At 36.6% G+C, this 23,528-nt stretch overlaps 5 protein-coding genes across 8 annotated transcripts; 2 read left to right on the forward strand and 3 right to left on the reverse strand.

Annotated features, from left to right (window-relative positions):
• Window positions 1-2,060: 2,060 nt before the first annotated feature.
• Window positions 2,061-2,869, forward strand: LOC660437 (uncharacterized). The gene has a single exon (XM_966668.4). The coding sequence runs from the start codon at window positions 2,134-2,136 to the stop codon at window positions 2,800-2,802; it is 669 nt and encodes a 222-aa protein (XP_971761.1). The 5' UTR covers window positions 2,061-2,133; the 3' UTR covers window positions 2,803-2,869.
• Window positions 2,870-4,699: 1,830 nt separating this feature from the next.
• On the forward strand, window positions 4,700-5,942 carry LOC660379 (uncharacterized). Its single transcript, XM_966615.5, has 2 exons — window positions 4,700-4,854; window positions 4,903-5,942. The coding sequence occupies exons 1-2, from the start codon at window positions 4,822-4,824 to the stop codon at window positions 5,539-5,541; spliced, it is 672 nt and encodes a 223-aa protein (XP_971708.2). The 5' UTR covers window positions 4,700-4,821; the 3' UTR covers window positions 5,542-5,942.
• LOC660312 (uncharacterized protein) lies at window positions 5,876-9,239 on the reverse strand. Its single transcript, XM_064357437.1, has 5 exons — window positions 9,112-9,239; window positions 8,919-9,062; window positions 8,669-8,863; window positions 6,297-7,679; window positions 5,876-6,251 (listed from the first exon to the last, which is right to left on the reverse strand). The coding sequence occupies exons 2-5, from the start codon at window positions 9,058-9,060 to the stop codon at window positions 6,043-6,045; spliced, it is 1,929 nt and encodes a 642-aa protein (XP_064213507.1). The 5' UTR covers window positions 9,061-9,062; window positions 9,112-9,239; the 3' UTR covers window positions 5,876-6,042.
• A 598-nt stretch (window positions 9,240-9,837) lies between these two features.
• Window positions 9,838-12,407, reverse strand: LOC660252 (uncharacterized protein). The gene is made up of 5 exons (XM_008199020.3): window positions 12,281-12,407; window positions 11,952-12,220; window positions 11,263-11,907; window positions 10,340-10,873; window positions 9,838-10,287 (listed from the first exon to the last, which is right to left on the reverse strand). Exons 2-5 carry the CDS (start codon window positions 12,162-12,164, stop codon window positions 10,117-10,119), a joined length of 1,563 nt encoding a protein of 520 aa, XP_008197242.2. The 5' UTR covers window positions 12,165-12,220; window positions 12,281-12,407; the 3' UTR covers window positions 9,838-10,116.
• Window positions 12,408-12,575: 168 nt separating this feature from the next.
• On the reverse strand, window positions 12,576-22,688 carry LOC660192 (uncharacterized protein). 4 transcript variants are annotated; one of them, XM_966446.4, is made up of 9 exons: window positions 22,545-22,688; window positions 18,271-18,541; window positions 14,649-14,746; window positions 14,326-14,598; window positions 14,031-14,270; window positions 13,852-13,980; window positions 13,459-13,801; window positions 13,200-13,323; window positions 12,576-13,153 (listed from the first exon to the last, which is right to left on the reverse strand). In XM_966446.4, exons 2-9 carry the CDS (start codon window positions 18,532-18,534, stop codon window positions 12,693-12,695), a joined length of 1,932 nt encoding a protein of 643 aa, XP_971539.2. In that variant the 5' UTR covers window positions 18,535-18,541; window positions 22,545-22,688; the 3' UTR covers window positions 12,576-12,692. The 4 variants fall into 4 exon arrangements, with proteins under 4 accessions (XP_971539.2, XP_015838385.2, XP_015838386.2 ...); XM_015982899.2 differs by having other exon boundaries at window positions 14,031-14,279; XM_015982900.2 differs by having other exon boundaries at window positions 14,031-14,279; window positions 22,541-22,684.
• Window positions 22,689-23,528: the final 840 nt, after the last annotated feature.

A 23,528-nucleotide genomic window follows, 5' to 3' on the forward strand; every position in this document is an offset into this window, starting at 1 on the left:
TAGAGCTGAATATTTCTTCGTTTGGAAGGAATTTACATCAATCAAGATAGCTGTTTCTGGCGGAATTATTTCGTTCGCATAAAGGCAAACAAATTTATGAATTTATTTCGCCAAAAAAAATTTCTATATTATTTTTAAATACATTCTGCAACAAAATTATGTAGCTCGTCAAAATAAAGTCAAAAGTTAAACTAATTTGAGGTGAGTTCTGAGTTGCCAAATTAATCGCAAATTTGAATTATTGCAACTAAATGTGAGCTACACAACGATTTGAGGTTAGCAACAATTTTTTACGTATTCTTTACACAAAACAACATTCAAGCATCGTTTGTTTTAAAAAATATACAGGCTGAACCAAAAGTAATGTATCTTTGTTGTGAGTCATTTTTCAAAAAACTGCTCGAAGAGAAATCATTAAAAAAATAAGGCAAAAAAATTAAAAAAGAAGAAAATAAAATTGAAAATTGTTATAATAAAAGTTTTTCAGAGTTTTACACAGAGCTCTTATCTTTCGCTGTTGCTTTATTTTATAAGAAGTAATTGTTTTTTGTTTAGGTGTTATATTAAGTGTTTTCATATTTAATATACACAAAAAATTATAATAAACTATTGCCAGTTATAAAATATGTCAAGAACAAAAGATGAATTCTGTTATGCTTAGTTATCAATTTTTTTATTTTATGAAGCTTATTTTTGTCAGCTTTAATTTAATTTTTTGTTTTTTTTTCTTATTATTGGAAAGATAAAGATGTGTAGCATCTCAAACAGGGAACAAAAATGTCGGTTGTCAGTTAAAAAAATTTAAGAATGACGTCACAACTCAGAAACGAATGACATTATAAATGTCACTGTGATGTCAAAATGTAGTGTTTAAAGAAATAAAATCAACCTGTTTGAGGATTCTTTTGAAAAATGACTAATAACAAAGATTTTAATTTTGTGCGTTGTACTTTTACTTCAGTCTGTATACAGGGTGGCTATAAAGAATGGATAAAGTTTAATATAACAAAAACTATTCATCAAAACGTATTGTAATTTGGTATATGCTTAAAAGTATTTAAATTCCATACTTTCAGATGTTTATTACATTTTATCTCCATTGGTTCTGCGGATTCAAGGCTAACTTGATTTTTTTAAATGGCAAGAAATGGGTCAAATTTAATATTTTTAAAAAGAGCATTTTTTTCTGAGTTCTGTGATGTACCTTATTTTAATCGAAACTTAATCGACAATATTGAAAAATGTAAACCGATAAACCTTCCTGAAAATATTTAGTCTATAGAAAAATTCTGAAAAAATTTACCTTCATAGAGAAAACAATTAGCTATTTTACAACAAAGCTGGTTCCTGTGTTATTATTAGTTTTCGAGATATTACACTAAAATGTAGAATTTTAACCGAATTGCCAACTCAAACAGTCATTTTTGATCACTCCGTGTTAGTTTGTTCGAAATTATCGGAAATTGTAACATATTTTATTTATTTCTTGAATAATAGATGAATTTTACTATTGAAAAGATTGTTTAAAATTAATTGTGTTAATGATTTAATAAAAAATATACAAAAAATTAGTGAAGGAGAAAAATATGCCTGAAAAAGCAAGGTCGTTAAAGGACTATATCCAACTAATTTTCTAATACATTTTAATGAAAAAGTTGTTTTCGTTTTGTTGACTTAATAATTTTTGAAACTATCAGCCGAATTGAGCAATACTGAGATAATCCGATAACAAAAACAATATTATTTGTTTCGCAACTTTCCTTCCAGCTAATTCTAAACTAACAATAGTTGAAATAAAATTATTTAATTACGATTTTTCTTATTTTTATTGTAGAGTTTCGCCTCGTGTTCTTAATTACTATTTACATTGTTCTTACATCATAATAATTTTTACCTCATGCATTGGTCACTAATTAAAAATCTAATCAGTTATTATTATGCTAAAGAATTTTTTCTTGACGCCAGGTGATCTCAATAACAAAAGACATTGTAACTGTAGTCCACAAAAACGTAATTAAAATTACGGTTCTTTGATGAACCAATCACTTATTCTCTATATAATCAGATCGTATTGCAAAATCATCGATAACACTGATATAAAACGGGCGTTCTCCGAACATTAGTGTTGAAAAAATGGCCACAGTCCGAATTTTTTTGCTACTTTCTGTCATAACCCTGGGCAAAAGTCTCGAACCGGTGAAAAACTGCACCAAACCGGGCCCCTTTTGCGAGACGTGTTCGAGTCTAGTGGCCTGCGTTCAAGACAGTGACGGCTCATGGACCAAAAACCCCCTTGCTAAGTGCGACCTCCCCTCGCGTTGTGTCAGTGGTGTGTGTACAACAGTCGAGGAGCCCTTTTGCTGGGGGACTGCCGATTTGGAATTCCCCTGCAAAAGTGTGGGGGCTTTCCCCGATCCTTTCTACTGCAACAAGTTCGTTTTGTGTGTGAAAGAGGGCGCTAGGTTGAAGCCTTATCTCAACGAGTGTCCTCCAGGATTCGGGTTTGATATCAAAACGGATCTTTGTGATAGTGAACTGGGTGATGGGCAGTGTCCGGAGACACTTCCAGTGCCCATTTGTACGCAAGCTGGGCAAAGTGGGGCCCTGGATGGGAAACCTGCCATGTACTACATTTGTGAGCAATACAGTGAGGTGAAGAAAGTGTTGTATCCGGTCCTGGATGTGTGTCCAGGGGCGCAGGTTTATGAGGAGTACCAGTGTGTGGATAAGGGGGGTACCACTACAGTACCAACAACAATGACAACGGTACCAACAACCACAGAGATGAAGACGGAACAATAAATTTGTGCTTTTTTTTGTAAATTAATGTGAATGTATATTGTTAAAATAAAGGAACTATACTATTTGATTTGATTTTTTTTTTTCGAAAAATTTATTAGTTATTTTTGTATTCTGGACTTTTTCTTCAAACGCAAACGCTTTCTGGTAAGGGAAAAAAAATTAAATGAATAAAATTGTTCGCCATTTATTCGCACCCAAGACGAAATTCTATTTTGTGGGAGGGGCCAGCCCTATAAAGCCGGTTTGTCGTCTCATTTGTTCCCCGAATCGTTATTTGACCAATAAAAACATAAAAATTGCCTCGTTGGTGTTTATCAGCGAGCAAAAAATTGCAATGCGATTAAAACGTGTTTCTCATTGGATATTGACGCGCCAATGCATTTCCAAGAGACGAATTGCTAAATTATCAACTAATTAATATCAACTAATAACTGCCAAAAAAGTTCGGGTTAATGACTTAATCGTAAGTCAACAAAACAGCAAGGAAAATAAATAACACAACAGCCAGAAACGTAATTTTATTTCCCAAAATTTCTTTACAAAATATAGTAAAATGGGTCAAAACTTTTGACAATTTTTATTGAAAAATTGGATATTGGATCGAAATTTATGTTATTTCCTCCAAAAACGAGTCTAAAATAATAAAAATTAATCCTCGTGTTAATCTTGTTTTTCATTTCGACAAAAAGTACCTACACAAAAATTGGTCCAAGTTGGCGTTGGCGTTAACGCCAACTTGGACCAAATTTTTTTAAGCCTTTACAAGCGTTTTTGAACGTTTCTTTAGAAAAATACGAACGAACGTCGACAATTTCTCTATTTTAACGTTTTTCAAGCGTTAAGGCTTTAAAAAAGCCGAAAATTTAGCAAATGATGCGGAAAATGACGTTATTTTGGAATTTTTTGGCCGTTTAAGCGCGTTTTTGAAATAGAAACTTTGTCTTGTTTGCAAAATAAGATTGAGAATGATGCTGTTTTTGTGTTTATTAGCAATAAATTGAAATAATTCGCAACATTTTGTCAAAAATAAACCAAAACATTAGCAAATTAATTAGAAAATGGTCTTAATTTTTATTATTTTGGATTTTTTCTTCCAACATAAACGCGTGACAGTTGGGTGACAGAATTGCAAACGAATAAAAAAATAAATTGACTCGATAATTTTTTTTTAATTTCCACACAAAAAGACACAATATTTGGTCGAAGTTGGTGATGACATTTTACGTTTTTCAAGCCTTTAAGGACGTTTTTGAACTAAACTTTACGTTCTTTGTTAAAAATCTCGCTAAAAATACGTCGACAATTTCTCTGTTTTTATCTTTTTCGGACGTTTTATTTGTTAGAGGCGCAATCATTATTGCGTTATTTCGGAGTTTTCATCTTTTAAACGCATTTTTGAGATAAACACTTTATCTTCATCGCGAAATAAGTAGAAAATGACCTTGTTTTAGCATTTGTTATCAGGAAATTGAAACAGTTTGCAAAATTTCGTCAAAAATCAACCGAAAAATTAGCAAATTAATTCGAAAATAAATAGTTAAAAAAATATCAGATTTATTTTATTTTATTTATTTAAACTTTTTGCATATTTGTTAGCTATGATCGACTAGGAACACAATTATTTCGCAAATTTCCGTATTTAGTTTTTGGTAGTTTTTTGGTAAATTTTGTAATTTTATGACTTCATTCTCTGATTTCCTCAAGATTTCCCCTAATTTTTTAAGACGATTTCCAGTGATTTTCTCAATTTAGCACAACAATTTTCTCGGATTTTGTTTTTTCACAATTTTTTTGTTTCACTCAATTTGGTTTTTTGACCAAACTTATTTATTTGGGTTTTGTTTAATTTACTCGATTGACTTAAATTCCCAGTTGTTTTTAAATTCTATTTTTGAAAAGGAAATGGGCGAGACAGACAAACTTCCAGTCATCTTTCTCCGTCTCCCACCTTTAGATAAGTCGCTTATCAGGCGATAACGACCATTTTGTGTTTGTCTGTCTGTCAAAATCATCAACACCATGAAATTCCTTGCATATTTTCCCCTCGTGATGGTGAGTTAGTTTAAGTTTTAACTAAGTAAATGAGTTAATTTCGCCCAGTTTTTTTCATTTTGTGTGACCGAACGGGCGAAAAACTGCACAAAACCTGGCTTATTTTGCGAAACCTGTTCCACCCTAGTCGCATGTGTGCAAAACGACGACGAAACGTGGACCAAAGACACCGTCGCTACTTGTAATAAACCTGAAAGATGCGTTCGGGGAGAGTGTACACCCGATTTGGACTGTTTTTGCTCCGGTCTTGCTGATTCGGATTTCCCCTGTCGGAAAGTCGGGATTTTCCCCCATCCTTTCTATTGCAACAAATTCGTTTTGTGTGTGAAGGACTACAACTATAATAATTTGCGAGCTTATCTCAACGAATGTGAGTACGGTTTCGGATTCAATACCAGGACGGATATTTGCGATGTTCCCTTGGGAGACGGCTTGTGTCCAGAAGGGGTGTTTCCGGTTCCCCCTTGCCAAGAATTAGGCCAAAGCGGGGCTCTACCCGAAAATCCCGCCAAGTATTACTTGTGTGAGGAATACAGCACTTCGAATAAAATGCTCTATCCTGTCATCAACGTGTGTCCACCCGGAGAGATTTACGACGATTTTCAGTGCAGTAGAAAGTTTACAACTTCAACATCTACAACTCCAACAACTACACCTTCAACATCTACAACTACAACTTTTGCATAATTGCAGGATGTGTTGTAGTCGAGTTTTTTTATACCATTTTTTGAAATAGTTTTACGAGAATCTTTTTTTATCTAAACTAAACTCGTTCTGGCAAAGTTTTATGGGATTTTCTATGCTGTTACTGTCCTCTCTAGTTGTTAAAAGTACAAAAAGTCTGTATAGGTTTTTCTAATTTTTGCGAGATTTTGTCGATCTTCTCGGAACTAATTAGAGATAACTCTACGAAATATATTATCGTTGGAAAGCTCTTTTTTGACGATTACCGTTCCCAAAAAATATTTTTTTAGAGTTTGCAACAAATAGTTGAATTATTTTGGTCTAAATGAAAGGCAAGTTCGTTTATTCCTCTTTATTATAACACCGATATAGCATTATATTTACAATAAATATCTATACTTTGATTTTCATTTATCCAACAGAATAACCAGCAAAAAAATATTTCGTCGATATGCCAGTCATTATTAAAGCAAAACCACCCGACTAGTCCACCCCTTAGTCCCATTACTCGGTACTTTCCTCTTCATCGATAATGGCACTTCGGTCCCCACTTGACGATTTCCTCCTCGTGAACGCGCCTTTAAAGTTAGTCTTAGTAGTGGAACCCCATTTCTCCTTCACGGCTTCGGAAGAAGTCATCAGAATGGAATAGCTCGAGTTACCTTCCCCTTCCTTACTGTGGTGGATCCCATATAGGAAATAGACCAACATCCCTGGAAAAAATCGTAAAGTTTTGACCGGTTTTTAACGACACGAACCTAGAATCATCCAGACGAAAAACCGGAGCCAGGTCAGGACGTTCAAATGGACCATAAACTCGATGTTGCACAGAATGCTCAAAGCCGGGATCAGCGGTACCATTGGTACCTTGAACCGCAACCCGGTGGCACTCTGGTGGTGGGCTATTATGACCACGAGGGAGGCCACCATGATGAAGATGAAGAAACTGGCCAGGATAACAGTCCACCAAATGCCGTTCTTAAGGTCGGACGACGAGACTTGGAAGAGGATACAGAGGGCAGCACTGAACGTCGTATAGACAAAAACGGACGCTGTGACTACAGAGCCGGGCTCGCAGTGCCCGAAAATCGGGCCCATCCAGCTGTACTGCACCCGCAAGGTGCCCACCAGAGTGACTATTTCTGAGCCAGGTGTTGTCAGTTCCGAAGTAGAGGCGGAAATTTCAGAGGCCGGGGTCGAGGCCGGTTTGACCGGTTCATAGGTGGGCCTATAGCGCAGAATAATGACGCAAGCGCTCACTATAGTGTAGGCTAGAAGCGTGCCAATTGACATGAACTCGACTAGAATTTGCAAGTCGAATAATAGGGCGATCAAGGCCGAGAATAGGCCCGAAATGACCAAGTTCGTGAGGGGTAGTTGGGTCTTGGAGTTGACATTGCCGAGGAAGCTGAAGAGGAGGCCGTCCACGGCCATGGCGTACATGCACCTGGGGAGCGAAAACAGCGAGCCGAAGAGCGTGGTCGTCATGCCGCAGATGGCCCCCAGGGAGACGACGTACTTGACCCAGTGCATCCCCACGTGGCTGAAGGCCTCCGGGAGGGCGGCATTGGCGTTAATCTCGTAGTATGGCACTAAGAGAGTCAGAGCAGCCGAAACTAGGATGTAGCCAAGGGTGACAATGCCCATGGAGAGGACCGTGGCCATGGGGATCGAGAAGGAGGGGTTTTTGGCCTCCTCTCCGGACGTGGCGATGCTGTCGAAGCCCACGAAGGCGTAGAACAGGGTGGCGGCGCCTGCGATCACGCCGCCGAAGCCGAAGGGCAGGAAACCGCCACGTGAAGACGTCCAGTTCTGCTCGTCGGCGTAGTAGAAGCCCACGGTGATGACGAGCCCCATGACGGCCAGGTTGATGATGGTGAGGAGGCTGTTGACGATGGCCGAGCCTTTGGCGCCGATGCCCAGCAGGAGGGCGTACACGATGCACACGCTGAAGGCGAGGAAGTCGGGGTAGCGGCTGAGGAGCTGCTCGTGGAGTTCGCCGGTGATGGAGATGGTGGTGTTGCTGATCACGCCGCCGAAGAGGGAGTCTACGTACCCGGACCAGGCGCGAGCTACGGACGCGGCGCCGATCATGTGCTCCAGGAGGATGTTCCAGCCGATGACGAAGGCCCAGAACTCGCCTAACCGACGTAATCGGCGTTTGAGTAAAAAATTCGTAACGCGGGAAGGAAAAGTCGTAGAGCAAAACGGTTTGTTCCGGCGAATTCTGCGGCAAATTCTACGCAAGATGTGCTCTTTACGACGGAAAAAAACGTTTCTTTCTAGCTTTTACAGTGTCGCCGTAATCGGCTTTTAAAAATCTTTTTTGCGTTTTTCTCAGAAACTATAAGACTTAGAGCAAAAATAAAAAACGCATCAGATAGCGCTTGAAATTATCTATTTTCTTGTCAAAACGCGAAGCCGCTCCGGGCAACGGTTCCGTCCACAGAGGCATTTAAAGTTTTACACTGAAAACTAAGTCGTAGAGGAAAACGGTTTATTTCAGTCATTTTACATGTTATGTCAGTTTTCCACAAAATTTTTAATTTTTTCGGCCAAAATTTTAGTGGCCAAGGCACTTATCGTCACAAAAAATATATACAGGGTGACCCAGGGGTGCCTAATCGGTCTATAACTTTTTTGCTATTTAAAATATTGCCATGCGGTTTTCACTATTCGATAGATCGACTTTAATGTGCACCAACTAAACATATTTTTATTATATACAGGGTGGTGAACCAAAGTTATATTTTTCAAAAAGGAACACCCTCTATATTTTTGCATAATTAAATTCTACGCAAAAAATATTAAAATAAAAAATTGCAAAAAAGTCAGTTGGTTCCGTTTTAGTTTGCATGAGCTAGTCATAACTAAAGCTATAGGTGCTATCATCTCGCTCAGCCATCGGCACACATAAACTCTAGCCAATCGTTTGGAAAAAGTCCGAAATGGCCGGCTTAACTCCGAATTTATCGCCACTAAATCGCGACTTACGAGCGTCGTTAAAATTATTATCGCTTTTAATTAATGTCGATTTTTGCGCGGAGCACTCGGTATAAATAAATAAACCGCTTCTATTTGTAGATATAGTGTGTAAAAGAAGGCTTCGGAACGGTTTATTTGCACATACCTATGCTGATGTAAGTGTAGACATAGGCAGAGCCGGCTTTAGGCACCCTCGTCCCGAATTCGGCGTAACAAAGGGCCGACAGCAGGCTCGCCAGGCCTGCTAAAAGAAACGAAAGGATTATGCCAGGACCGGCCTTCTCCTTGGCCACGGTGCCCGCCAGGACGTAGATTCCCGTCCCCACCATATGACCAACCCCTGTCATGATAATTGTAAATTAACGCAATTTTTTACTAAATTCAAAAATCTGAACCTAGTAAAGTGATGTCAAAAGTGTTAAGGCAGCGGTTGAGAGGAGTCTCCATAACGTCAGAAGGCAGTTGCTTGGTCCGGTTCATTTTTGAACAAATTCCAGACATGACGTGCTTCAAAATCATTTTTCGAGACCCGGGCATGGCTGGAAATGCCACTGGTAGGGAAAATAAGGGATAAAAAATCAAACTTACTTGTTTTTTGTGCAATTGTTTGTGCAATATGGTCGGGAACTGGTGGAAAATTATATAGGGGTGAGAAATGCGCACGTTGCGCGACAAATCGATCGTACCATCCAACGAATTTGTAAAAATAGATCGCGTGTCGAATAAATGAAAATATCTTTAAATTTTTTACCAAATTTTTGAAAATGGCAGAGATCGATTTTTGAACTGGAATAGTGTATTTTTTCACTTGTTGCGTTTGGAGTTTATTAACTTATATTGAAATTATAGGAAAGAGTGAAGAAGGAAAGAAAGGGAGAGAATTTTTTTGGCAATTTTAAAATGTCATTAACCTTCTAAATAATTTGTGAGGTACTTGTAGCTTTTAAAAAGCGCTTAAGCATCGCTTCCTCATTAATATTTATAATCTCTTGTCACTAAATTTGATTTTAATTTCAATTGGCAAATTACGATCATTTATTTCCTTATGTAACGTCCTTTTTCACTCATCTTGCGATTTTTTAGAGATCATGGAAGCAATAAAAGAAAGTCTTGACTTGTTTTATAGACTGCAAGCCCGGAAACGCATTACGCAATTAAAAATTGTTGTCGTTACTCGACTCAATAAATATTTTACAACATAATATGTAGTTATCACTTTTTTTCCTACTTTCTTCACTTGTTTCAGGGTCGCTCAATAAATGTCAGGTTTTTTATGCAAATGCCTCACGCATTCCTTTGAAATAAAACAACAAATTTACTAAAATTAATTTTATTTCGTGTTTCAAAAATCACACACCATGCGATATTGTCCTTGGTTTTGAGGGAAATACAAAAAATTAAAATTTCAAAGTAGACGGCGCCATCTATTAGTCGGAAGCTTGAGCACTCCCGTTCCTATATCACAATCTGCGCTCGTTAAATTAACAATAATTATAATAAAAAAAGTGCAAAATTTTTACACACTCAACAAAAATAAATCGACTATTTTTGAGCTAAATAACAAACAGTGCCAGCTCGGAAACACAAAAATCACTATCTCTTCCTCTTGGTCAGCTTCCACGCGTAGTCGTCAAGCGACTGGACGTAATTAATTTTTTTGCGGCCCCAAACCAACCAACTGAAGCCTATGACCGCACAAATCACGGTTTCGATGTAAAAGCCGTCCAGGACCGTAACGCACTTCCCCCCTTTACTCACACACAACTAAAAAATTAATTTTTTAAAATTTCGTTAAAAATTAATTTTTTTGATGTACCTCTTTTTCGACCGAATTTCGGCACGTATTATCCAAACTTTCGGCCCCTCCCATACATTGCTTCCACGTGAGGGGGTCCACAAAATACAGTGCCAACATCGCGGGCCAGTTCCCCCCTAAGTTAGTCACTGTATTTAACAGCGTCATGTAGGTGCCCCCCACTGAACTGTCGCTGATTTTGGCAAAGAAGGCCATGATTGAAACAAACATACAGTAGACGCACACTTGATGCAAGGCGTAACAAATGACTAAAAACACCACGTAGAGGAAAGGCAAGCCTTGAGAGCCATCCGGGACCAAAACAGGCGTCACCCAAACCAGAAAGGCGGCCACGAAACCGAACAAAAGACGGTACGGAATGGCCTTGAGGAAAATATCAAGGGGGCGCGGACCAGTCGTGTATTTTGCGATTACAAGGGGGAGGGCGAGTTGGACGGGAATAAGGGGGATGGCCATGAGACCTAGACGCTCTTTGGGAACCCCCGCTTCCACCAGCTTCAAGGTCATCACGCTGTCAGTTGACGAAAAGCCAATCTAAGAGAGAATTTTTTTTAGATTAATATTTTAAGGTCAGTTTCACCTAATAATTGTTTTGCTACTTTTTTTTCTTATTTTTAGTTATAAGCAGTAAGTTACTTGACCTGACCTGACTCAATCTACAAACAAAAGTAAAATATATCTTGTTCTGTATCATGATATTGTAGCGTATTTAATTTTACGTTGTTTGCGCTCTTAATTTCTTGTTTTACTCGACTAGAAATATTTATTTTTGCGAAGGCCATAAAACTTGCGGCACCCTGTATACAACCCAAGATTCTTTATATGTTTCTTTGTTAATGTTAGCAAAACATTATTAAATAATAATTTTTATAATAATAAAAAATTATTTTTGCGAAACCGACCCTTGGAAATAATAGTATTACCTTGCACGTCAGCAGAATCAGCACCAAAGTTTGGATGGGGCGCAGCGCTAGTATGTCTTTGAGACTCTTGTAGGCCGTTTGTATGTCTCTATCATGCACCACAACCTCGTTTTGCCCACCTCTAGCCTCACTTTCCTTCTTAAAAACGGCCACTAAGGTCGTACTCAAAATAAAAACCCACCCCCAAAAATACAAAAACCCTTGCAAGGTCACAATCCCTGTGTCCCGGGGCTCCGCCCTTAAGTACATGTTGCAAAAACTGGGCGATTCTAACGCCATAAAAACCACATAACTTAGAAAAAACCCGGCAGTTTGCCCCACACTGTTACAAGTGGAAGCGTGCCCCACGTTTTGTTTTTTCAACATTGTTAAGGCCCACCCATCAACGGCAATATCCTGTGTGGCGGCTAGAAAATTCAGGGAGAAGAATAAAAGCGTCAAAATCTCAATATTGGGCGCCAGGGCTTCGCCCCCCAGCCATTGGTCCACGTGGCCGCTCAACAGGAGCATAAACGCCCCAATTAAATACTGCGTCGGTATGAGCCACGTTTTCCGGCGGCCAATTCGTGTGGAGAAAATCGAATCGACCAAGGGGGCCCACAGTAACTTTAAACTAAACGGCCAAGTTACGAAACTAAATTCGGCCTGAAACACCAATTAGTCACAGTACTGTGCCCAGGAGGGCGTACCTGTTGCTTGTAGCTCACTCCCCGGTTTTGGAGGATCATCGGAATGGCCGAACTGAGCCCCAAAGGGATGCCCTGAAGGGTGTAGAGACACAAAAGAAGGGCGATGTTTTGCTTATCGCCCTTCAGGTTTGAGGGTTGGCGGAAATGCAAATTTTCGCCGTTTTCCATCGTGGAATCGTGCTGGGGCTGGTTTTTTACACGTTTTCTTTCCATATTTTGTTTTTTGAGGTTAGGTTAAAGCCACGTCATTGATTTAACAAATGGTTACGCTGTGATTTCACAAATTGTCAATCAAAAGTGGTCAAGCACGTGTAAAAAACACTATTTACATGATTTCAAGGTGAAATATCCTTTACAATTCATTCAAATTTGCAAAAAAGTAACACGTCCACTCAAAATATTTTGAACTGTCAGACACGTACCAACATGACTCGTACCAATCCAGGACACAATCTCCCTAAAGTGAATTCAACTTTCAAATTGTTGTTTTTGGTATTTGGCAAACAACAAAATATCAAAATTTTAAAGCTCTAGCACTATTCTAAGTTAAAAAGTTGTTAATGTAAGCCTTAAAGAATCACCCTGTATGGTCAGGTCAGGTCAGGTCAGGTCAACAAAACGGCGTAATGTAAATCATTTTATTTGTACACATATCTATCCGACCCACGCTCACATTTAGAAAAACCTAAATAATAACAACACAGCGAGATTAAGGAATGTTAAATTTCATAGTTGATTTATTCAGAAGTAGCTTTCATCTCTCAGCCTCCGCATGAAAACGGGCTCAGCGTCCTCATCTTCATGAAAATAGGCCGGAGTTTCCATTTCTACGCTCTTATTGGCTGCGCCCTCCTTGCAGGTCAGCCAATAGGTGTCCATTAGCCCTTTGCCCTTAACGTCAACAAGCCCCCGGTGTTCGGTGCGATAGCCCCCAATCACGTCTAGGGCTTTCTTCATGTCGAGACTGATGTGAATTTTGGAGGCTTCTCCTGTCGATTCCATTCGGGAGGCTGTATTGACCGTGTCCCCAAAAAGACAATAACGGGGCATTTTCGAGCCCACTATTCCAGCAACGACCGGTCCAGTGTGCGCCCCCGAACGTATTTGCAAACGCTCGGTTTTCCGGTGTGGAATTTTAAACTGTTTGGAACCGCTCAAAAGGTCCAAAGCCATGCTTGCAATCTCACACACGTGTTTATTACCTAAAAAAAAAAATGCACGAGTTGCATACAATATTTTTGCTACTACCGTTGGTCACAGGCAGGCCTGACGCGACCATGTACGAGTCGCCAATGGTCTCAACCTTGTACACGTCGTAGCATTCAATCCGGGCATCAAACAGCCGATATATTTTATTCAAAAAAGTAACAACCTGGAATTTTTTGTTATTATTTGGTCGATTATGGCTGAACTAAACTGGGAATTGTCGCGTGAATTTTTATTTAAAAATGTAATACATTCCCAGTGTAGTTCGGCCTTAAGTCACACTGGGCCAAGGTGTCTATACTTCGAGAGGTGTGCTCACTGCGGCTATTTCAGTGAAGCCCACTATATCGCTGAAGTAGATCGTGACGGAGGCGTAATACTCGGCGGGGACTTGACGTGTTTGCTTCAATTGCGTCGCGACGCTCGGTGGCAACATTTGGAAGAGTAGCAAATCGCTCTTCTTCTTTTCGCGTTTCAGTTCTTTTGCTTTTTTTGCCAAGTTGGCGGCGTACAGTTGAATGGTAGCGACAGCGTTGTGCACTAGCCAGATTATGATTGGCGAGACTGCCAACACGACGACTAGGATGGCCACGCCTACGGCCTCCTTATTGGTGGCTTCGTACAACGCGTCGGTGACGTAGTCTCTACAAGGGCGGGGCGAGTTTAAATTAGGCGCGACTTTTGAATCTTTTACCTGATTGTGTGGCGTAGATAGCGTTGTAATTTGCGCAGTTCGTCAGTGTAAGTTGCAATTGAGTCAAAATAATCTAAGGCTTCGGTTATGTTAGGTTTGCGCTTTTCGTTACGTGTGATAATGTCATTGCTGAAAATATATATTATATTTTGGTGTGAAAAAAGTGCGGTTTTCGGTACTTGAATTTAACTTTGCCATAGTCGACCATCGAGTAAGTCAATTTTTTGTACTCGTCTTTCATTTGCGGGACAAAATTCAGCGAACTGTTGAGTAGATCTTTCGCAATGGCGTCGTGTCTTATATAACTGGTGTGATTGGCGCTTTTGAGTTCCCCTCTCCCGAAATAATTGACACCGTAAACGCTCGCAATCCCTGTACTTTCGATACTTTTGAGTAAGTTTTTAAAGGCCAACAAATACCTTGAAAGACTTTTATTTATTGACATATTTAACACAGTCACGTGACTGTACCCACCTCCATACGCCACTGTTATCCGCTTCTTTGATCTGATTGGTCAGGTGTTCCAACATGGCGGCGTTCACGGAAGTGTACCACAGTAAGACCTCAGTCATTGTGCTTTCCTCTCGACTTAGAACTTTTTTTCTAAATTCGTCAAGTTTTTTCTGGAAGGTGTCTTTGTCAAGGTGGGTCACTTGACCGTCGTCTGACGGTAAAGAGACCTGCGGCCAACTACTCATATTTTGTAAGGCTGAATTCGTTAGGTCGAAGCGACGAGATAAGTTGGAACTTTAAAAATAAGTTGGGGTGGATTTCTTTGCAAAGTTGCTGGAACTTACCGTAAGTTGCTTCCATTCGTGTAAACGTGGAAGGCAACTTCGGAGCGCTCTAATTGCATTCGCGTCACTACTTTGCCCAGCTCTTCGGCGATAGTCACCTGGAAATTTTATTCCAGGTTTTTTGGAACTTTTTTTATAATACCGGGTGATTCATACAGAGTATTAAGATGCAACCAAAAATACTAATTGCACTTACCACTTGGAAGTTTTGATTTTTAAAAGCACTAATTGAATCATCACTGGTTTTTTATCATAATAATAATCTATAATGAAATTTTAGCAAAACTGTCAAGACAAACTTGACACTATCGGATTACCGATCTGGTCAGCTGTAATCGGTATTATTGGTTGCATACTTATAGAAATTCAGAAATAACCTATTATTGACTCACCGTGTACATACGTTTATTTTTAATTGAGCAAAATTTATTTTATTACAAAACTTTATTTAAAGTATGGAAAATTAGGAAACTAAAGAGATGGAATACTGGGAATAGAATAAATGGTTATGCTTTAGTAAAATTACGTCATCGCATCTGGCCATTGTTGCGAACAAATAGACAAGAGGAGGAAAACCAATTTGTGAAAATAAAGAGCGAGGGAAAGCTTTTGTGAAAATTCCGAACGGAAGAGTAGTTGTCTCTGTGCCCCCATAAACCTTTCTCCGCCCCTTATCATGTCTCCCGAGATAATTAAGAAGCCATCAGCCTAAAAAAGCATTTATCTCTCCCGGAAATGAACCCGTCTTGCTGTTAATTTTTTCTTGAGATTAGACCGATAAATCGTCCGGTCTCGAAGTCCCTAAATCCTTTCCTGCATGTGTATAGAAGAGAGATCTAAATCTGAATTAGCCCCAGCGTCTGTTGCAAGAACAGTTCGTGCTAATCCGTGCGATAAAGGCAAAACCCGAAAGATCAGCGTTGACTGGCAGTAATTGGCAAGCTAATGAAAAACCCATTACCAATTTATTACCCCTAGTTGATTAATACCAGCTATCGGATGATTATGACCGGTTTCCTAACATTGCTGCTTCCGTTAGGCGGTACATCAATGTATCAATCATCCGATCGTTTTACACAATAAAAAACAAACAGTAGAAAAACACATATTGACACAAAGAGGAACGGCGAGGCTTCGCCTCTTCTCCTAATTCATCAAGGTGATTAAACACGCCGACATATTTGCCTGCATGTAATTAATTTCCTAAGCCACCCCGTATAGAAGATTACCGCTTCATTTTTTAAACACATTTCCATCAAACGAACACATGCCACAGCGTCTGATCAATGATCATAAGGACGGCCGCTCATTAGGACGCTTTTCTTCACACGTGCCACCAAAAACGAATTAAAGCGCTTCAACAAAACCAATCAAAAATTAATGAAGCGCAAATTTAGACTAAAGAAATGTGTGTTGTAAAAAAACTCCAGTTAAATAATAAAAATCATTATTTTAATAAGTTTAAGTGCAAGCTGCATACACTATTTTTTCTACGATCTGTCCTTACTTTGGCGTTTCTTAGTTTTTTAATTTTACTGTTTTTTAGTTTTTTGTACGCCTGTATTTACGTTTTTTAGTTTAGTGTATTGGTTTTTTATTCAGAATCTACAGTTTTAATTTATTAGTGTTTTACTTTTCCAGTTCTATAGTTTTTCCAATTTCTCAGTATTTCAGTCCTTTTTTTTAGATATGCACCATCCAGTTCAAAAATCAACAACTCCGTCATTTTTTAAAATTTGGAAGCATTTTTTAGCTCATTTGAAAGAGGAAGTCTTAATCTTTTCTTTGGTGTTTTCAAGTTTCAAAAAAATTATAACAAGGCCCAAATGTTTAAAGTTACGTTTTCTGAACTTTAGGCACACATAACTCATTTTTTTCAAATGAAATGCTACAAGTTTTATTTCATTAAATTGAAGAGAATTTAATTCTGCATCGATCTGTATTAGCATTCTCTATACTTATCTTTGATAATTTTCGAGTTACTATTACTTTTTGTTGGGATTGAGAAATTCATCAGCTATCATAGATTGCCATGGAAAAGAGAAAAAATGTGAGAAATTAAAGTTTTTTAAACCAACAGTCAATGAATTTATTTTGTTTTTAACAGAGTTTGTTGTTTGTTTAATTAGAAATGTTTTCATGGCAAACTATGCAAAAATAGCATTGGTTAGTAAGAAATTTTCTACAATGTCAAAAAAACCAACTGAACTTTAAAATTATCACAGATAGGTATAGGGAATGCTAATACAGATCGATGCAGAAAAAAATTCTCCTCCATCTAGTTAAATAAAAATTGAGGCATTCCATTTGAAAAAATTAAGTTATGGGTGCTTGAATTTGTCCAAACTTAACCTTAAAATTTTTGGGTTTATTAACTTTTTTTCCAATTTTGAAGACACTGGAAAATAGACATAGGCTTTTTCTTTTAATTTTTCAAATATGATTTCAAAATCTTAAAAATTAAGGGAGTTACCGATTTTTTAAGTGACAGTTGCAAATCCAAAAATTTTCAAAAAATCCTACATATTTCGAAAACGGTTAAACTTAGGTATAGGGAAAGTTGATAAAAACTTTATTAAAATAACTCAACTGATCCAAAAACGCAGTAAAAACATAGCTTTCCATTTAAAATAAGAAAGTTGATAGCGACTTCCGGTATAACCGGAAGTGCCACCATCTTGAAATTATTTTCATTGAGTAGAACTTAACGGATTATGGCCGTGTACCAACTTTCAAATAAATATTTTTATTAGAACTTTCAATACTTCTAATGGGCTGTATACAGGGTGAGGCAAGTTTTATGGTCAGCACAAAAATAAATATTTGTAGTCGAGTAAAAAAAGAAATTAATAACGCAAACGACGTAAAATTAAATACGCTACAATATCATGATAAAAAAACAAGATATATTTTATTTTTTTGTAGATTGAGTCAGGTTAGGTCAAATAACTTACTGTATAATAACTAAAAAAATATAGTAAAACAATTATTAGGTAAAACCGAACCCAGAATATGAATTTTAGTGAAAATTTTCTCTCTTAGATACTTCTAATGTGGGGTTTAGACGGAACTTCTGTATAGATTTTCCAATTTATTAATATCTCAGTCGCTTATAATAATATTTTTTTGCATTTACTTCTAGTTTTGTTTTTTTTTTTGGTTTATATTTTAAAATTTATGTTTTATTTTTGTTCTGTGGGAGATTAAGTAGAGTAACATTAGCTAGACTTTGCCTCCTCACAATTTTTCTTAAATAAAGACTGTGCACAAAATGGTAAAAGTTTGATTTTTTTAAATACAGTTTACGAAATTTTTTTAGAGAGAATTTAATGTTACATTTGCCTGTATTCATTTAAATACAGATATTTTGAGCATAGCCATAGCTCAAGTAAAATAACAAAAAATAGGAGAATTTTACGTGTGTTGGGAAGCGTCCCAATCGGAAATCAGCCAACAATCCTTCAGGTTCGAACCCCTGAAATTGCAACTGAACAAAAATTCAATTTATTTCCTCGAACAAAGCCGAGCGCAAGATTACGCCAAGACCTTGTGTTCTGTTGTTGCAAAACCTCGCAAGCATATTTATCTAATCCGACGTGCAGCGAAATGAGCCGTCAGTCACCTGATTTTCAATATCCATGACTTCTTGTCGATAGACCATGATGTTGTTCAAAATGACGGCCGTCTGGACGATCAGAGCCATGATGGGAATGAAGGGCAGGACTAGCATTTGCAGCAAATGCAGTTTCCTGCCCTTTCCGTCGGCCGGATTGGCCGACTTGGCACAGCAGTAGCCACGCGGTGCCTGGGAGACGTCTTCGGAGCTCAGCGAGCGCAAGGAGGCGTCGTCGCCCTGCGACACGTTGTTGGAGTTCTGCTTGGACATTGTGGCACTGGAACGAAGTGATGGATAGTTTTCACCGCGGAAAAGCCCCGCTTGGTTATTAATTGGAAATTTCACACGTGGCTGAGGGTGGTTTTAAAGTAATTAACACGTCAGCGTCCATTATTTTGAATGATAATTGGAATTCTTTCAGCGGGGTTTTTCACCCGGAACGCTTAATTAGCTGATTAGTAAGCGGAGACGACGTGTCATGGATTAATATTTTTCGGGGCGATTCGCGGAATGCCAATTATTCGCGCAAATATTTAGATAAAGTTTTTGATATAACTGGCGATAAATCAGTTTTCGCGACGTGCCGACTGGATTTAAATAAGATTTATTGGGGCACAAAGTGGTTTTGCTGAAATGAAAGGATTCGCATACAAATATGTGGGGCTAAACAAGGCTCGTTGGGAAATTAACATCGATTTGGGCGATTTGCACAATTACATACTCGTGTAATTTTGATATTTTTGCGGTTGCAGACGGAATAAATTTCGCGGAAAAGGCTATGAATTATTTATTTTGTGGGTTTGCTCAAGAATCAAGCATTAATGCGGATACGTATTCAGGCTGGTTCCTTCTTTAAGCAAATTTTGCATTGTTTTGGTTTTAAAATAGCTTCTTGTTTACTCTCCAAACTGGAAAAAATAGACGTTCGCCGAGTTTTTTTCTATGAAAAAAGCGATTTGGAAAAGTCCATTATAAATACAAATTAATAAAACATATAACAGTAACAAACTAAAACATACTCCCGTGGTAAAGCCACGAAAGTATGACCCTAAATTGAAATGGAAACTAACCATTATAATAAAATTTTTGAGGAAATTTTTAGTGTTTTTTTAAAAGGGCTGAAGATGAATCAGTTGGTATTATTTGTATTATTTGACTATTTTTTAGAATAGACTATTTTTTGACTGAACAATTTTTTTAAGTATACAGAGTGTTTTCAAAATTGTCTAGAATACAAATTTGTTTTTTTTTAATGAAACACATTTTTTTTGCATTTCTGGATGTGGCTCAATTTTGAAATGATTAGATTTCTTTTGGAAAAAACACGCATTTTTTTAAAAATTATAACATAAAATAAAAACCCAAAATGTAGGTTTCTCAGGACTGTAAAAAAGTAAGTTTGAAGTCAAAGGACATATTTTTTAGTTCGTCACAGCTATCAAAAAAATGAAGAGGTTTGTTGCAAATTCACTAACTCAAAATTTTTAATTGGAACACTATATTTTTGCATCAAAAAGATTTTTAAATTGTTTTTCTAGAAAATTAAAAAAATTATTAACTATATTGTTGCAGTTACAAATAAGTTTAAGGTTACCTTTAAGTCATTATTCGTTATACATATTTTACAATGAAATAACTAAAACTAATAAAAAAAAAGTTTGTAATAAATAATTTGAATTGTTGTTGAAACTAACTTTTAAAGTCAGATATTCTTTTAGTTTTTAACTTTAAGCATTTGAAACTTTATGTTTTTAGACAGACAATTTAACTTTTGAAAAGGAAAAACCAAAAATTGGATATTTTATTTAACATTTTCGAGTTATTCAACTTTTAATAAACTTTTTAGTTTTTTTTTACGTTTCTTTAAAGTGGTGAAAGTCCTACTATTATTGGATTCCTAATTTTTGTGTAATAATTTAAAAAAAACATGTTTTCGTCAAAAAAATATTAAATTATTTCAAAAACTAAACAGACTAACACAAGTTTATATATAATTTTTTTTTCTTTTGAAATAACATGCAGTTTGTATTGTAGCGTATTTCTGAATCATCTTATATAACTGAAAATTATTTTAGGTAGTGCAGAATTATTATCTTCGACTTTTGTAAAAAAAAAATAATTTTCAGCTATTTAAACTTTAATAATAAACTATTCCAACTCACTGGAACGCTCAGTATGTTATCCAATTACAATTGTTGAGTAAAAAAAATGTACAAGATTTTAAAGAAATGTAAATACTAAAGACGAGAAGTAAATGGAAATGATAAGAAAATACACATAATGTAAATAAAAGAAAGAAACAAAATGGCCAAAAACAACTGCCTACGCAAACAAAATGATAGAAAAAAAATAGAAAACTAGAAAATTAACAAAATTTTATTTAAAAAAATTGAAAAAAAAATTAGGTAATGCAGGTTTTTGTAAAAAATATTAATTTTTTAAATTATTTAAAGATTAATAGTTGACTTTTCCAACTCGCTGGAACACTCTGTATGTAATAAAACGCCAATTCTAAGAGTTAAGTAAAAAAATTGTGCAAAATTTTAAGGAAATATAAATACTACAAATGAAAAGTGATTAGAAATAACAAAATTGACTAAAAATAGCAAAATTTAATTTAATTTAATACAATGAATGTAAATAAAAGAAACTAAAATGGCCTAAAACAAATACGCAAACAAAATAATAAAAAAATAGAAAGTTAAAGAATTTATAAAAATTTTATTTAAAAAAAAATGAAAAAAATGTAAGCAATGCAGGAGGCAAGTATTTACGGTTTCTGTAAAAAATAATTTTTCAATTAGTTAAAGATCAATAATGAACTTTTCCAATTTGCAGAAAGAGTCTTTATGTCATAAACTATGCAAGCAAAATAATAGGAAAATAAAAAAACTGCATATAAATTTAGGCAATGCAGGCTGTTAGTGACGGTTTTTTCAAAAATTATTTATTGTATTTATTTTTCAATGTATTGGTCGGTAATACTGCCTTATCCAGTAGTCAGAAAAACTCAATTCGTTTTGCCATTTGCGCCACAAATCGAAAAATTACGACCTTGCCCCATAAACTTGTGTACAATAAAATTTATGAATATAACTCCCGCTATTACATAAAATGAATATTAGCACCACTCGAAGAAAATTTCTCAGTTAAGAAAGATTTATTCAAAGTAGGTTATAAAATAAACTTAATTTAATTCGAATTTAAAATTGTAATTTTAAACTCAAATTAAAATCAAATGTATCCACAATAACCGCCGAAAAATGTTCATCGGTATGAGTTAAGCCGTTGGAAGTTAATTTACTAATTAGATTCACGCCATCGCCTAGTTCCCAAGCAATCTAATTTTCGCGCCAACAATAAGGCCGTTAATTAAATTGTTCCGCAATTAAGGCGATACAAGAAAAGAAGGACGTCAAGCACACAAATCAATCATAATCAGAAACACCGGATCAATTCTACGGCTTATTTTTCCTCCATCGAACGAGATTCCGAAACTTTGCCGCGTTAGCGTGCCAATTTTATTTTTATACTTGTGGATTAAATTCGGATCATTTGTTTTTTTAACTGCGATACGCGTGGAGACGGTGTTTTCGACCTCAATCAAAACACGAATCGATGCAGATCTGGGACAAAATCGCACATTCATCTTTTTTTTAAATTTCGCAAAATAAGTGAGTTTTTACTCGAAATAGAGAAGAAGGCTAAATAACACGGTCATAATTAAAGGCAACTGTGGGCGAAAGTAATTTCACAGTCTCTATGCCAAAATATTAAACTTGGAACATTTACAACGCGCTCATTATTTATGTAATGTAATCAGGCCTAAAATTAAGTTAGAAAACGCCGAACAAATTGGATTAGAAGCAGAAAAATCGATTTATTAATCAGTTTTCGGACATCTGAGACATTAAACTTTTACGCTGAAGTGGCACGGGTGTTTTTTCCGGATTATTTCCCGAGCAACTTTTACTTTACTGAAAACTGGGTTCGGGGACAGTTGCGGTGTTATTATCTTTTATTGGTATTTAGTGGAGTTTGGGTTATGGGTTGGCGCCCATAAACACGTTTTTAAATTTAATTGTCGCTTTTAAACGAGTGGAGAGTCTCATAAATCGCGTGTTTTTTTCAGTTGTGCGTCCGATGTAATTATTTAGCCGCCCCTTTTGTGGCTTTGCTATCACTTTTGATTAAATGAAACAGTGTCTCCATTTAATTACCAGCCAAGGCCTCATTTATTTATAATTTGGAGTGGTTGCCAACCAGAAACACTTACTTACCATCGACGAATTTCGAGAAAATCTCGCGACACTTGTCCTAATTTTGTATTTTTTTTATTGGTAACATGTTGTCGGCAATGTACGAAAAAGCGGCCTTGAAACGCGTCCGTCTTCACGACGCTTTCAGACGCTACTGAAACTGAAAGATGCCCAAAGCGTCACTTTTCAGCGCAACATTTGTGCTGCAAGGGTGTTTATTGGGCTTTGGGTGGTCAGCGGGTGCGATTATTGCTCTTATCGGGGATGAAATTTGTTATCAATGTTATCGCTTTAATTGAGGTTTGGGGGCGCGACGACGGTGTGAATTCAACGAAGGGTGGGGGGTGGTTTGTTGAGGAAAGACGAAATAAAGGGGGATGAAAGTTACGGCGTCGTTTAAGTGATCGTAAAAAAACAAAACTTTGATCGGACCATGATTGCTATTGTTATTACTTTTTTATTTTTTTATAAAACGTCCAAATTTTCAAAAGAATACTTGGTAAATAACTCCTTTTCTAAGTAAAATTTTATATTCCAGGTAAAATAATGGCACGGGAAAAATAAATTTATTTCATTTTGGTTTGAAAAACTTTAATTTTTCCCATTTTTACTCACGTTTCCATGCCAACCATTGCAAATTTTTTTTTTAATTTTTCCCAATTTACTTACGTTTCCATGGCAACCCATGCAAAAAAAGCTATGCCTAGTGAATTTTTCAATGCTAACCAAAAGTTTGTATAAGCTTAAATATTTTGGGTATCTAATTTTTTTTTAGAAATTTGAAAATAGCAAAGAAAAGGTTTAAACCTTTTTTTTTCAATAGGCCAAAAAAAATTGCAAAACTTTTAAAACCGGCGGAGTTACCGATTTTTGAAATCAAAAAAGAAATAAAAAAATCCAAAATGGCCAGAACGAATTGCAAATATCATAAAAATGTGTAGATTTTGAGGAAAGCGACGAAATGGACGAATGAATTGAGTGTCATGAGAATTCCTGTACGTGGCG

This window comes from Tribolium castaneum, chromosome 6, assembly GCF_031307605.1.
Source record: "Tribolium castaneum strain GA2 chromosome 6, icTriCast1.1, whole genome shotgun sequence".
NCBI classification, from domain to species: Eukaryota; Metazoa; Arthropoda; class Insecta; order Coleoptera; family Tenebrionidae; genus Tribolium; species Tribolium castaneum.

Coding starts and splice junctions, on each gene's coding strand:
- LOC660437 (XM_966668.4), top strand. CDS start 2,134: ATGGCCACAGTCCGAATTTTTTTGCTACTTTCTGTCATAACCCTGGGC.
- LOC660379 (XM_966615.5), top strand. CDS start 4,822: ATGAAATTCCTTGCATATTTTCCCCTCGTGATG. Junction 4,855..4,902: donor CATATTTTCCCCTCGTGATG/GTGAGTTAGTTT, acceptor AATTTCGCCCAG/TTTTTTTCATTTTGTGTGAC.
- LOC660312 (XM_064357437.1), bottom strand. CDS start 9,060: ATGCCCGGGTCTCGAAAAATGATTTTGAAGCACGTCATGTCTGGAATT. Junction 8,864..8,918: donor TTTTGACATCACTTTACTAG/GTTCAGATTTTT, acceptor TTATCATGACAG/GGGTTGGTCATATGGTGGGG. Junction 7,680..8,668: donor CTACACTTACATCAGCATAG/GTATGTGCAAAT, acceptor TACGTCGGTTAG/GCGAGTTCTGGGCCTTCGTC.
- LOC660252 (XM_008199020.3), bottom strand. CDS start 12,164: ATGGAAAGAAAACGTGTAAAAAACCAGCCCCAGCACGATTCCACGATG. Junction 11,908..11,951: donor GAGTGAGCTACAAGCAACAG/GTACGCCCTCCT, acceptor TTGGTGTTTCAG/GCCGAATTTAGTTTCGTAAC. Junction 10,874..11,262: donor TGATTCTGCTGACGTGCAAG/GTAATACTATTA, acceptor ATTCTCTCTTAG/ATTGGCTTTTCGTCAACTGA.
- LOC660192 (XM_015982899.2), bottom strand. CDS start 18,534: ATGTCCAAGCAGAACTCCAACAACGTGTCGCAGGGCGACGACGCCTCC. Junction 14,747..18,270: donor TCATGGATATTGAAAATCAG/GTGACTGACGGC, acceptor TAAAATTTCCAG/GTGACTATCGCCGAAGAGCT. Junction 14,280..14,325: donor GATAACAGTGGCGTATGGAG/GTGGGTACAGTC, acceptor AATAAATAAAAG/TCTTTCAAGGTATTTGTTGG.